We start from the raw sequence: 14,258 nt of genomic DNA, 5'->3' as shown, positions 1-14,258 counted from the left end.
TGTGAAAATGTCTTGATTAAATCGGGCTCGAGTCACTAGCGGTTTGGTAAAAGGGATGGCACAAAGAGTTTGTTCGGTTGGTTCATCATCGGCGAGAGAATAAGGATTCAATATCATCATTTTCAAGTGATAAACCTGTTTCATTCTCTATCGATGAATCGACCTTTTTCGCCCGAGACAATTTTTGGCAAAATGTCCTTTTTTGTTGCGAGATGTAGCAACGACTTGACTTCGTATGGCCTATGCGATCCTTCCTTTTGCGTAGATATCTCCATTTCTTCTTTTTCCGAAAATGCTTGGAGCCATGTTTGGATTTCTTGATCGAGTATTTCTTGTAGTGCTTCTTCTTTCGGGAATACTGGCCACAAGTACCATCACAATCTTGTTTGGAGCATTTGATCTTTAGCTTCTGAGAGGAACAAGCTCCTTCAAGACGCTTGTCATCTGTGATGTATGTTCGGACCATTCGACGTTTCAAGCATAATTCTTCAAGACATAGATGGACTTCTTGCTGAATTTCTCCCAGAGGAATATCTTGTATTCTTCTTTGCTTTCCGAAGAAAGATCTTTCAACCATTTGTGATAGCTCCTTGGGGATGGAAGTAAGGAAGACATGCTTTAAATTTGGATCTGCTCCAATTTGGTAAAAGAGCTGAAGCATTAGTCGATAATGCTTATCAAGATGCTTCTTCTGAAGGGAGCAGCATCTTCTTTCGAAAAATTCTCTTCTTTTCAGCTCCTTGAGATCTCCCGGGGTCCCCACAAAGACATGATATAAATAAGTCAGGGCATGACTGAAATTGGGTGACATTAGGAACGTAATTTGGTCTTGTTCCGAGAGTGACTGCCACCAGAATTTAAGGCTCCCTGTGAATCTTGTAACGAAGTTGTAAAGGACATCATTCATATCATGGTTGGTAATGGATTGTGTACTCAGCCAAGTATGAAATTCTTCAAGTCTTTCTGGCCATTTTGGATAAGGAATATCATCAATGGAGAAGAATTGTTTTGATGCCATAGACACATGTCCAAGTGGAATCATTTCGGTGGGATTACTTGTCTGTCCAAATTCTGGATCGGCATAATTTGATTCCATTTCATAGTCATAGTCCGGAGGAGTGTCTCGCCATAAATATATGTGAGGTTGGTGGAACAATAGGGGAGAATCGGTGGTATGGTCTCGAGAAGGATGGGAAAGAGGAAAGGGATGATGAGTCGATGTAGTAGAAGAAATTTGCTCGGCTAGCATAATCTGTTTTTTCGGGATAACGGTATCGGGCTCATGTCTTTGTTGGGTAGTAGGCTCAGTTTCTTGCTTACCCAAATCCTTCAAAAAGGATTCTAATGGATTGGATAGCATCATCTGGCCTGGCTTTTCCCTTATAACAATTGATCTTGATTCTGTTGGTGGCGTCTTTTGTTTCCCTTTTTCCTTCTGCAGGGCTTTGAGACGATTTCGTAATTCCACCATATCCGGTTCTCTTACGGAGGTATCTTCTGGAATATTGGCCACAAGTACCATCACAATCTTGTTTGGAGCATTTGATCTTTAGCTTCTGAGAGGAACAAGCTCCTTCAAGACGCTTGTCATCTGTGATGTATGTTCGGACCATTCGACGTTTCAAGCATAATTCTTCAAGACATAGATGGACTTCTTGCTGAATTTCCACAAGAGAAAGAACAAATGAAACATGTTCCTTATACTAGTGCTGTTGGGAGCTTGATGTACGCTATGATGTGCACAAGACCTGACATATGTTTTGCAGTTGGAATGGTGAGAAGATACCAATCCAACCCAGGTCCAGCACATTGGAAGGCCGTTAAGAGAATACTAAGGTATCTAAAGGAAACTGCTGATTATACGTTGAGTTATTATGGAAAGGATCTGCGACTCTAAGGCTATTATGATGTTGATTATGGAGGAGATTTAGATAAAAGAAAATCTACCTCTAGGTTTGTTTTCTTACCGAATAATGGCACCATATGTTGGAGCAGTAAGAAACAAATGTGTATAGCCTTGTCCACAATGGAAACTGAGTTCGTGGCATTATCAGCAGCAGTATAAGAAGATGTTTGGCTTAAGAGATTATTGGATCATTTAGGTGTTATTGGAAGTGCTGCAGATTCATTATTGGTTAACTGTGATAGCCAAGCAGCAAAAGCGTACACCAAAGATCCAAAATATCATGGCAAGACCAAACATATAGATACCAAGTATAATTTTATCAAAGATATGGTTGCACGAAATGATGTGAACTTACAGTACATATCTACGCATAGAATGGTAGCAGATCCTATGACAAAGCCAATACATAGAGATGTGTTTTTGTGGCCATATGAAATCTCTAGGACTGCGTAGAGATTGATGTACTGAATATTGTAATTTCCCTAAGTGTTCACATTTGATGAATTTGTGTTTTTCATCATTAATGCCTATGAATCTTTGTTTGATCTTTATGCATCTTAATGCTCAGTGTATTATTTTAAGTTGAGAAAGTATGTCGGACAGATATAAGATTAGCCTACTCACACGGGTAATCACCTCTATTTACTATGTGATAAATAGAGATGAGACTGTTTTTAAGCTTATTATCTAGGTGATAATCAAGAGCTCAAGCTTAAAATACGTATGTCACCTTAACTGAGTGTTAAGATGATGACATAATACTTACTATGTCCGAAAGTAAAATACCCCACATATTTTACTTTATCTGTTTATGATGCCAGCTATGAGTTCTGATGAATTTTGTGAATGAGTAGATACGTGAACTCAAGTTAGACATTGGGTATGTCTGAACTATCATCTATATGGTATTGAAAGGTGTAGACATACGCTCCATGGGAAATGAGTTAATACCGTAATACGTATTTCATACTACGTATGCATGAAACGACCTATAAGAGTGGCAAAAGTTTGATCTCAACTTTTATGTCGTATGGGACTCTTAAGGAAAAGAGTTCATCAATTTTTAGTCCCCTCATGACTCTTACTTATTCTCAAGATTTCTATTTAGTATTTGCTATCTTAGGATGTTACCAATGGTCATGAGTTGATTCGATCTAATGGGACATTTCTAGAAAAGCAAGCTGAACTGAAATTGAGAGTTTGAAGGGAAGAGGAAGATCAAATATGGAGAATCACATTGTAGTTATGTATTCACTAGTTAACCAATTATGATCGTCTTTGGGATAATCATAATTGTGAATACAATATATATCATTATTTGAAAGAGATCAAGAGAGATATAAATGTGATCGATCAATCTAGGGTACTGCATACTAAATCTACTCAAAGTGTGATGCCCATTATGAGCTGCTATATATTCCTAACAGATGTATAGCAACGAGCTCTCAAACAGATGTATAGCAACGAGCTCTCAAAGTATGCTGGTCGCACGAATTATTCACCGGTATGAATGTTGAAGAGAGGTAAAGAGAATTCTGTTCAACCCACCATGTGCGAGTGGGAGATGATGGTTTTATGTGATGGGCTTAAGGCCCGTCCGCCCATGTTGAGCCTGAAAGCCCAGCCCACGGGATTAGGGCCCATGGATGAAGGGGTACGTTCCTTTCTGTTGGAGGAACGTATATAAGGGATGAAAGAGAGAGAGGAAGACACCCATTGGCATAACGAACATGTTCCTCTCCCTTTCTCCCTCCAAAAGAAAAACGAGCGCAAACGGCGACGCCATCTTCCCTCTAAGGCCAATTGACATCATCGGATCGAACAAGATCGGTTTCTCTTCCTCTTATCGACGTTGGTGTTTAATCTGTGGCTAACAAGGTACGCTCGATTCCGTGGTGTGCTTTAGGATTAGTGATACATGTGATTTCCCGGGCTTCGTCTTCCGCATTCGATTTAGGGGTTCGATTTAGTGTCGAATCAGGTTTTTTGGGAATCCGTTATTCACAACAGGAAGCTTCAACGAGCCATTGTAGAGAGAAAGCCAAACCCTTCCCCTCACGTTCCCTCTCCACTCTCTAGATCGCCATTGGTGGGTTTTAAATGTCGCTGACCCTCTCTTTTCTCATGAACCAGCGTCCTCTCCCAATGGTGGCCGTGTATGGGAATTATGTGGCCCCAGCCAAATTCCTATGCAAACAACTTATTTATAGGCCACAAATTAGGGTTTTTAATCATTTCAAATTGGTATCCACAAAAATTCTTTTTCCAAATGCAATATTCGTTTTGCCGAACGCAATATTCGTTTTCCACTTGTTCTATTTGAAAAATGCCATCATATCTCAGAAAATTTCAAATTCTTATTTTCACAAGATAATTTCTGATCATAAAAAAAAGGGGCTTGGGCCAATTTGCTCGCTTCGTGGGCTTAATCTAGCCTATCAATTTAAAGCTCAAAACCACCAATTCGAACTCATCCACCACCGGTCCAATAAACAAATGCAAAAAATGCAAATGCACATAAATCTATATGCTATGCAATTAATTATTTTTTCAAGGATAAAATTAACCTCTAATTTTTAATGCAATAGATGACTAATCGAGTCGTCAAAATTTAGGTGTCAACATATGGCAATATTCTTAATTACAATCTTCTTCAATTTTTGATAGTGCTTGTTTTGTCCATCTTCGTGCAAATGAATGCATGAAATCAAAACATCGTGCCCATTCATGTTGCTTCTTTGGGTATGAAATTGTGTACAAACGGTAAAAAGGTTTGGATTTTGCCTCTAATTATCTTCTCGTGTCTCGTCATGTTACATTTTCGGAAAACAAGATTTTCTCATCTCTTTGTCCTTTCAAATCCTCTCCTTCTATTGGCTTCTTTACCAATCCTTAGAGTTGTGGGCTTATTTAGATGCTGATTGGGGGTAGTAACCCCCTTGATTGTTGCTTCACTAAAGGCTATTGCTTCTTTTATGGTGACTCACTTATCTCATGGCGTGGCATAAAATAGACTACTACCACTTGATCTAGCACCGAAGTTGAATATCTTACTCTTGCTAATACAACATCATAAAATTATGTTAGCAATAATTATTAAAAGGCATAAGAGCCCGTCATAATGGTGGAACGGTAATTTATAGCGACAACGGAAGTGCTATTTAAATAGCTCGTAATGATGTCTTCCATGAGCACATCAAGCATATTGAAATAAAATAGTCATTTTCTATTATTTCACATGCTTCGTGTTTCTGTACGACTCGTCTCAACTTCATATGTTGACTAAATTGCTATGTCATCACAAAAGCACATTCACTTGAGCATTTTCATGATCTTGTCTCCAAACTCTAGTGGACTTTTTATACGTCACCTTTAGTATGAGGGACTAATAGAGATATTTAAGATATTAATGAGATTTTAGGTATCTTCCTTATTGATGGTAATTGATATTATATTTCATTACTTTGGATAGTTATCATGTAAAGCCTATAAATAGGCCCATACACTCTCTATTAAGTAGATTGAAATATACAAAAAATTGTTCCAAACATATTTCTAGAGTAAAAATTTTTCTATTTCTCTGCCAGAAATAGAGAAATAGAAAGCTTTTACTTTTTATTTATGTTCCAAACATATTTCTGGAGTAAAAATTTGTTCTGAAAATTGAAAAATGAAATTAAGTTATCAAATAGATTTATGTTTCAAAAAAAATTTGGAGCGGAAAAATTGTTCTGAAACAAAAATATAATGGCTATCATACGCACCCTCAGTTGCCATTCAAAGTCCTACCCACGACCTAACCCAAGCTCCCTCACCGAATGGGTGAGCCAATCCATAGAGACATCCACTTTAGAAAGGGAATGATTTAAGGAGAAAAATTACTAAGAATTTAAGCCCTAGTTGGGTCGATTATGGATCGGGTGCGTGTCAAGCCGGATAAAAATGGGTTAAGAGATCATTTCTGAACCAATCCACTTGTTTGATGGCCCCACTAGAGGATGAGATAGGGTTTGCTCATCCACTTTGTATAGTAAGATCAATTTCGAAAATGACTTCAAATAAATGAAGAATAATACTCACAAAGTAAACATCGTATAAATTAATCTAAAAAAATTGAACATTTCTACTAATACAAAATTCAAATGAATAATTCAATCCGGCATATCGAAAAATTTAAAAAAAATCACACACTCGCATCGCATCTCTTATTTACATGACAGGGACTGGACTGCCTTTGTTGTCGTATTGACAGCCATAGTGCAATTCATCTGGGACACCTTCGTCTTCTTGAACATGAACATAACTGTCACCTTCCCTTTGAGCTCGCCTTGGCTGTTCAACGTTATGAGTTCCGAGCTCCCTAGATTCGAACTGCTAGTAGAGCTCAAGGTCACGTTCACATCGATCTTCTTGGTGGACTTGAAGTTGGCCTTGCTCTTTGGAATCGTTGCTTGCCCTACCTGAACGCCTCCGTAAATGAAGCTCACCGTAGTCGCGTCGTACTTGAAGGGACCCCAGTTGGTATTCTTGATCCGGATGGGAGCAACGAAACTCATGTCGAACGAGGGCGAGGCCTGAGTCCCGACGTTCAAGGTCTGGACGTCGAACTCGCCGACCCTGAACTTGGGGGACTTGAACTTCATGATGACTAGGACGAAGAAGACGGCCACGACGACCTGAAAGATGACGAAGGCAGTGATGCCGATCGTCCACTTCATCCTCTTATTGCGCTTCGCCTCCTCGTAGCTCAGGGACTCATGGTCGGGCTTTGACATCGCGGATCTCTTCTCTCTTTTTCCGAACAGAAGGTGGTGTTTCTGTGTGATTTCGACCGGCTTTGTCTTGAATGAATGTGGAGATCTGGAGAAGCTGTGAGGGAATGAATTGAGCAGGTGGGCGTTTATGTAGACTTCGGTGCCAGCCGAACCCTCCTTCCTAGAAGACGTCGTTCGAGTCCGCACGCCAAAAGTCATCCGATGTCGAAATTTCTTACTTTCTAGACGAACGCGCTTTTCTCTAATCTGAAATGGAATATAATACTACATATATATAGAAGCTTAGATTATTGTGGGGTCTTCAGCCAACTCTCGATCTACAATCGAGAAGCTCGAGTTTTTTGACTTCGGGGACGCAAGGGTTTGGTCAACTTGGGAAATGGAACAGTTAACTGTGTCTTTTAATGATTATTGAGAAGACAAAGTTCGTTAATCTCGGGTTGACTAATACGCAGTCGAGTTCGCCAATGTTGGCCATGTCCGCGTGAACGTTGTTACATATTATTTGCATAAGTTAGGGTGCAGAGAAAACTCAAAATTTGGGAAATATTTTCCAAAAAATTGCTTATACCGCTTAGAAAAATACATGAATTACCACGAGAATAGTTATTCATAAATTGTTGTCGATGATGAAAACATTTTTTGTTGACTAACTTTTTTAAGCTAACCAATATTTTCGGAAAATATTTTCCAAATTTTGATTTTTTTCGTGAAACAAAAGTATATAATGATTTAAATAGCATTTTTATGTTGAAATTATTAGTTGATCATTATCAATAACAATTTATGTCTAAACATTTTCGTGAACAATGAAAATATTTTTACGCTCATTTTCTAAAACGATATAAGTGACATTTCAAAAAAATATATTTTACAAATTATTTATTTTTCGCAAAATAAACACATCTTTAATGAGCTAATATAGTTGTTAAACAAGAAGTTTCGGATTCTTCTATTTCACAGTGACGAGGCTATGTTTTTATCTAGTGAATTGGCACAATGAAGAGCCTTCCCATGGCAGTGAAAATCCTGCCTGGTCTCTTAATGTAATCAAAGCCTATTGATGACATACTAGACGATAACATTGGATTTGCTCAGCTGCTTCATATATTGCTGAAACAATTACCTAATCGGTCATAAACCTATTTCATGTATCTAAATTCAATCCAAAACTTTTCAAATTCGTGAATATAGTCTTCAATCTTTGTGCAAAATCTCAATACAATTCTTCTAGCCAACTTCCATTAGAAATTGCTAAAGGGACATCATAGTTGTCGTCGGCTATCCTACATGACACACTGACGTGGACAACTTATGGATCACCACATTAGCAATATGCCATGGCAATTTGTTGAAAAGATTATATTGAAATTTTGCATAGAATTTTAAGATTATATTGGCAAAATTAAAAATTTTAAGGTTGAATTAACATCTGAGTAATAAGTTTAGGAATGGATTGATAATTTTCCACATATTATCAAATAACCGAATAGCCTTGACCTAAAGATCAATGACGTGGCTATGGAAACGGTCATGGGTATGGCACACAGCTAGCACTGATGACAATCGCACCCAGATCTATATTGATTGCAACTCATCGGTGTCTCTTATTTACTTAATCACCTACATGATTTAACTCGGTAGATAAACGTTTACTAGCAGAGTTGCATATCGTAATTTTACTAGTAATGGCAATGGAATTGAAAACATAAAATGATCAAGTGTCAAAGAATATGTTAAGGTTTTTAAATAAGCAAGTTATTTCCATTATGCTTAAGTATGTCCTTTACATAAATCAAGATAATATTTCATAAGAGCCTATGTAGCAATGCAAGTCCCTAATATGGAAAAAAGGATGTGTTGCCTATCACTAGTGTAGGTCGGAGGGAAAAGTGTTAAAAAAATCCTAAACTTTTTGCATTTATACCAATTTAATCCTAAACTTTTTATTTTTTGTGCCAATTTAGTCTTTTTCGGCTAATTTTGGCTGAATTTTCCTAACTGGGCACCAATTGGCTGAAGTAGCATGATCAACGTTAACGTGGACAATTTTTAATAATTTTGTCTTTTTCCTTTTCTTTTTCTTTTTATTTTTTTATTTTTTTCTTCTCCTCCTCCCTCCAGCTAGTCGCTGAACCTCGACCACCAGCCAAAGGCGATAGCCAACCAGGTTGAGGTAGACCTCACCAGCCCCTAGCAAGGCTTGCAGTGGCCGTGAGGGCAGCCTCATCGAGCAGCCTCAGTTGGGTGACGAGGCTCGCCCTCGCGGCCGCCTAGTGCGAGGCCACCCTCACGGCCACTAGCAAGGGCTCGAGTCTCACCGCCAGTGGCTGGCGAGCCTCACCTACCGTTGCCTCTGGCTGGTCACCAAGCACCGGCAACCAGCTAGAGGAAGGAAGAGGTGAAGGAAAAAAGAAAAAGCAAAGGAAAAAGACAAATAAATAAAAAATTCAAAAATATTAGAATAATATTAAAATTTGTCCACGTCAGTGCTAATGGTGCCATATCAGTCGGCCGATGTCCAGTCAGCAAAATCAGACCAAAATTACTCGGAAAAGACAAAATAAGTACTAAGTGAAAAGGTTTATAACTGAATTAATATAAATGCAAAAGGTTTAGGACTTTTTACTAGTAATGGTAATGGAATCGAAAATATAAATTGATCGAGTGCCAAACAATATGTTAAGTTTTTTAAAATAAGCAAGTCATTTCTCATTATGTTTAAGTATACCCTTCACATAAATCAAATAATATTTCATAAGAGCCAATGTAGCAATGCAAGTCCCTACTATGGAAAAAAGGACACCTTGCCTACCACTGCCGTAGATCAAACGTCTATTATATTATCCCTTATTTGCACGCGAAAGTCCTAACTCGTGTGGGCTTTATGTACTGCATTAACCCCCCCCAAAAAAAAAAGATCGAGCAAAGCATAAATATAAGTGCCTCTTGGATGTTGCACACAATCTTCCGATCTCAACCTAACAGTTTTGGGGAAAGGCTTCTCATATTCCTATATAGACTATTAATCGTATTCTATCACCTACTATAGGCAACATCTCTCCTTTTGAGCGCTTGTATGGTGTCGCGACCTAAATTTTCGGGTGCATCACCTAAAATTAGGCTAATGGACTACTAAGCCTAAACTTAGCTCGGGCTCTCCCAAGCCCATACTAATGCACGACTTAGGTTCAAGTTCTTAACATGCAAATGATTTTCAATTGAGAGTCGCCACTAATCTATTTTCGATAGGTCGATTAAACACCTAAATAAAGTAACAGGAGATTTACTTTACTTTTATGAACCAGAGATTTATGAGTTCGAGGACTTGATTACGCTAGCTTTCATTAACGCTCTTTTGGTACTTTTCTCTTTTATTTTTGAAAAAAAATGTTTGGCAAGCAGCTAGAATTAATTTTAATCTACTTTCCTAACATGTGAGGTGATCACACAAGTGCGCAAACCACCAATTTAACACCCAAGAAAGCAAATAAGTAAAATGCAGGACTTACCTTATAGCAACAAAAGCATCTGCGATGTTAGATCAGAATTCACATAAACAGTTCTAGATATGATTTCTAATTAACACGCAATCACTCAATTTTTTTGTTTTCATTTATTTAATGAAAATCTTATTTATATGTAATGCAATGTTACTAATTTAATATGACATGGCAACATGACCTAAGCTATATGTCATGGCAACGCAACCTAAACTACATGACATTAGTAAAGTAAATCCTAAAGAAATGCAATAATTAAATGCAATCTAAATGACCTAATTCTATTGACGGGCAATTTCTAATTAAATGGGCCTACAAAAAAACTAAATGATGTGCATTTGATATTTCAATTCCTAAAAAAAGTGCAAACTATCTTAGAGAATGCAATGAATCTACTCTAAGACAATTTTTTATTTTTCATGAAATTCGAAATTAAGATGCAAAAATTACCTAGCTAGATTAAATTTTATCTAATTTAAACTAAGGAATAAGTCAAACTAAATCCTATTTTAAACTAAGATATTATCTTAATCTAGCAATCTCTAACTTAAGATGCAGTCTATCTAGAAAATCAATCTAAACTTCAAATGAAACACATCCTAAGAATGCTCTAATTCTATATGCTATATGCATGATGATTTTTTTTTTTTTTTGTGCTTTTTTTAACAAAATTCGAAATTAAAATCGCCAAATAATTAAACATGCAATTCAAATTTAAAACTAACATCCTAAATGAATGCATTTTTTTAGATTTTTTATTTAAAAATTTGAATTAAGATTGCAATTCTAAATATACAAGATAACCCTAAGACTACGAATATTCTAAAATTAACCTAATCCTAATTCAAATTTATTTGGATTTTTTTCGTTTATGAAAATAATGTCGACTCAAACGACACGACATCACATCCAACAAGATAAGATTGTAATCCAAAAATTGACGAACCATATCTTACGCATGAGATCAGATCGGCAAATTTCAAATTAAATCACAAATCGAATCTCGAGCGCGAGATTGATTGGCAATTTTCCGTGTGATTGCGAGTCGGATTTCGGGCGTGAAAATCGGACTGTCAATTATATGCACGTTGTGAAATTATGAGGATTTCCTAATTCATGAGGATTCAAAAGATTTTTTGGGTACAAAAATAACGAACAAATATTCAAACAAGGATGCGATCTCATGAATTAGGCAATAAAATGTGAGAAAATTGAATTGATCAAGAATCTTTCCTAGCTCTCGATATCAAATAAGGTTTTCCAAATCGGAATCCGCAAACAACGAGCTCGGATGATGATGGGGATGACCAATGATCGCGGCGGCACTCACGGTGGCTCAGTACCAGCAGTAGTTCAGCATGGCGGGTTATTGCATCGTAGGGACGTTGATTTTGTGGGCGTCTCTGGTCACACAAGTCAAAACCCACGGAGAAGTGCTCCCAATTTTGGCTTCTCTTCTACCAACGAGTGCTCCCCTCACTCCAATGTGGACGTCCTCTATTGGGTACTCCGAGAAGACCGTTGACTCAAGAAAACGTTGCGGTGGAGAGACCAGGGCAGCAACTTGGTAAGGTTCCGAAATCGGCGTCAATTGGAACTTGAGCGCGTGATCAGAGGATGGAATTCTCGACTGGGGTTATTGGTGTCCCTCGAGAAACCCTGCAGCTGCTTGATGAGGCACGACTAAGGCTAGTCGTGGCGGGAATTTTGCTGAAAACCTGCCAAGGACACCTTGGAGCTGGTTCGCTGGATGTTCACCTGGAGGTTGCTGGACTATCTTCGGGAAACCCGTATGACTGCTGGAACTCCAATGCTGGCTCGAAGGCTTGTTTAATGTGGCAAAGATTTGCTAAAGATTGCGCCGAGATGTTGCGGGGAAGCTTCAACGAGCCATTGCAGAGAGAAAGCCAACCCCCTTCCCCTCACGTTCCCTCTCCACTCTCTAGATCGCCATTGGTGGGTTTTAAATGTCGCTGACCCTCTATTTTCTCATGAACCAGCGTCCTCTCCCAATGGTGGCCGTGTATGGGAATTATGTGGCCCCGGCCGAAATCCTATGCAAACAACTTATTTATAGGCCGCAAATTAGGGTTTTTAATCATTTCAAATTGGTATCCACAAAAATTCTTTTTCCAAATGCAATATTCGTTTTGCCGAACACAATATTCGTTTTTCCACTTGTTCTATTTGAAAAATGCCATCATATCTCAGAAAATTTCAAATTCTTATTTTCACAAGATAATTTCCGATCATAAAAAAAAGGGGCTTGGGCCAATTTGCTCGCTTCGTGAGCTTAATCTAGCCTGTCAATTTAAAGCTCAGAACCACCAATTCAAACTCATCCGCCACCGGTCCAATAAACAAATGCAAAAAATGCAAATGCACATAAATCTATATGCTATGCAATTAATTATTTTTTCAGGGATAAAATTAACCTCTAATTTTTAATACAATAAATGACTAATCGGGTCGTCAAAATTTAGGTGTCAACATATGGCAATATTCTTAATTACAATCTTCTTCAATTTTTGATAGTGCTTGTTTTGTCCATCTTCATGCAAATGAATGCATGAAATCAAAACATCATGCCCATTCATGTTGCTTCTTTGGGTATGACATTGTGTACAAACGGTAAAAAGGTTTGGATTTTGCCTCTAATTATCTTCTCGTGTCTCGTCATGTTACATTTTCGGAAAACAAGATTTTCTCATCTCTTTGTCCTTTCAAATCCTCTCCTTCTATTGGCTTCTTTACCAATCCTTAGAGTTGTGGGCTTATTCAGATGCTGGTTGGGGGTAGTAACCCCCTTGATTGTTGCTTCACTATAGGCTATTGCTTCTTTTATGGTGACTCACTTATCTCATGGCGTGGCATAAAATAGACTACTACCACTTGATCTAGCACCGAAGTTGAATATCTTACTCTTGCTAATACAACATCATAAAACTATGTTAGCAATAATTATTAAAAGGCATAAGAGCCCGTCATAATGGTGGAACGGTAATTTATAGCGACAACCGAAGTGCTATTTAAATAGCTTGTAATGATGTCTTCCATGAGCACATCAAGCATATTGAAATAAAATAGTCATTTTCTATTATTTCACGTGCTTCGTGTTTCTGTACGACTCGTCTCAACTTCATATGTTGACTAAATTGCTATGTCATCACAAAAGCACATTCACTTGAGCATTTTCATGATCTTGTCTCCAAACTCTAGTGGACTTTTTATACGTCACCTTTAGTATGAGGGACTAATAGAGATATTTAAGATATTAATGAGATTTTAGGTATCTTCCTTATTGATGGTAATTGATATTATATTTCATTACTTTGGATAGTTATCATGTAAAGCCTATAAATAGGCCCGTACACTCTCCATTAAGTAGATTGAAATATGCAAAAAACTGTTCCAAACATATATCTAGAGTAAAAAGTTTTCTATTTCTCTGCCATAAATAGAGAAATAGAAAGCTTTTACTTTTTATTTATGTTCCAAACATATTTCTGAAGTAAAAATTTGTTCTGGAAATTGAAAAATGAAATTAAGTTATTAAATAGATTTATGTTCCAAAAAAAAAAATTGGAGCGGAAAAATTGTTTTGAAACAAAAATATAATGGCTATCATACGCACCCTCAGTTGCCATTCAAAGTCCTACCCACAACCTAACCCAAGCTCCCTCACCGAATGGGTGAGCCAATCCATAGAGACATCCACTTTAGAAAGGGAATGATTTAAGAAGAAAAATTACTAAGAATTTAAGCCCTAATTGGGTCGATTATGGATCGGGTGCCTGTCAAGCTGGATAAAAATGGGTTAAGAGATCATTTCTGAACCAATCCACTTGTTTGATAGCCCCACTAGAGGATGAGATAGGGTTTGCTCATCCACTTTGTATAGTAAGATCAATTTCGAAAATGACTTCAAATAAATGAAGAATAATACTCACAAAGTAAACATCGTATAAATTAATCTAAAAAAATTGAACATTTCTACTAATATAAAATTCAAATGAATAATTCAATCCGACATATCGAAAAATTTTAAAAAAATCACACACTCGCATCCATCTC

General features: G+C 37.4%; 1 protein-coding gene across 1 annotated transcript; it reads right to left on the bottom strand.

Annotated features, from left to right (window-relative positions):
* Nucleotides 1-6,111: 6,111 nt before the first annotated feature.
* On the bottom strand, nt 6,112-6,681 carry LOC104423873. The gene has a single exon (XM_010036313.2). The coding sequence runs from the start codon at nt 6,679-6,681 to the stop codon at nt 6,112-6,114; it is 570 nt and encodes a 189-aa protein (XP_010034615.1).
* Nucleotides 6,682-14,258: the final 7,577 nt, after the last annotated feature.

The sequence above is a fragment of the Eucalyptus grandis genome, chromosome 10 (assembly GCF_016545825.1).
Source record: "Eucalyptus grandis isolate ANBG69807.140 chromosome 10, ASM1654582v1, whole genome shotgun sequence".
Taxonomy (NCBI): Eukaryota; Viridiplantae; Streptophyta; class Magnoliopsida; order Myrtales; family Myrtaceae; genus Eucalyptus; species Eucalyptus grandis.
This window is presented reverse-complemented; position numbering and strand designations above follow the sequence as displayed.

Excerpts from the sequence above, each read along its gene's own strand:
- LOC104423873 (XM_010036313.2), bottom strand. The coding sequence starts at position 6,681 with ATGTCAAAGCCCGACCATGAGTCCCTGAGCTACGAGGAGGCGAAGCGC.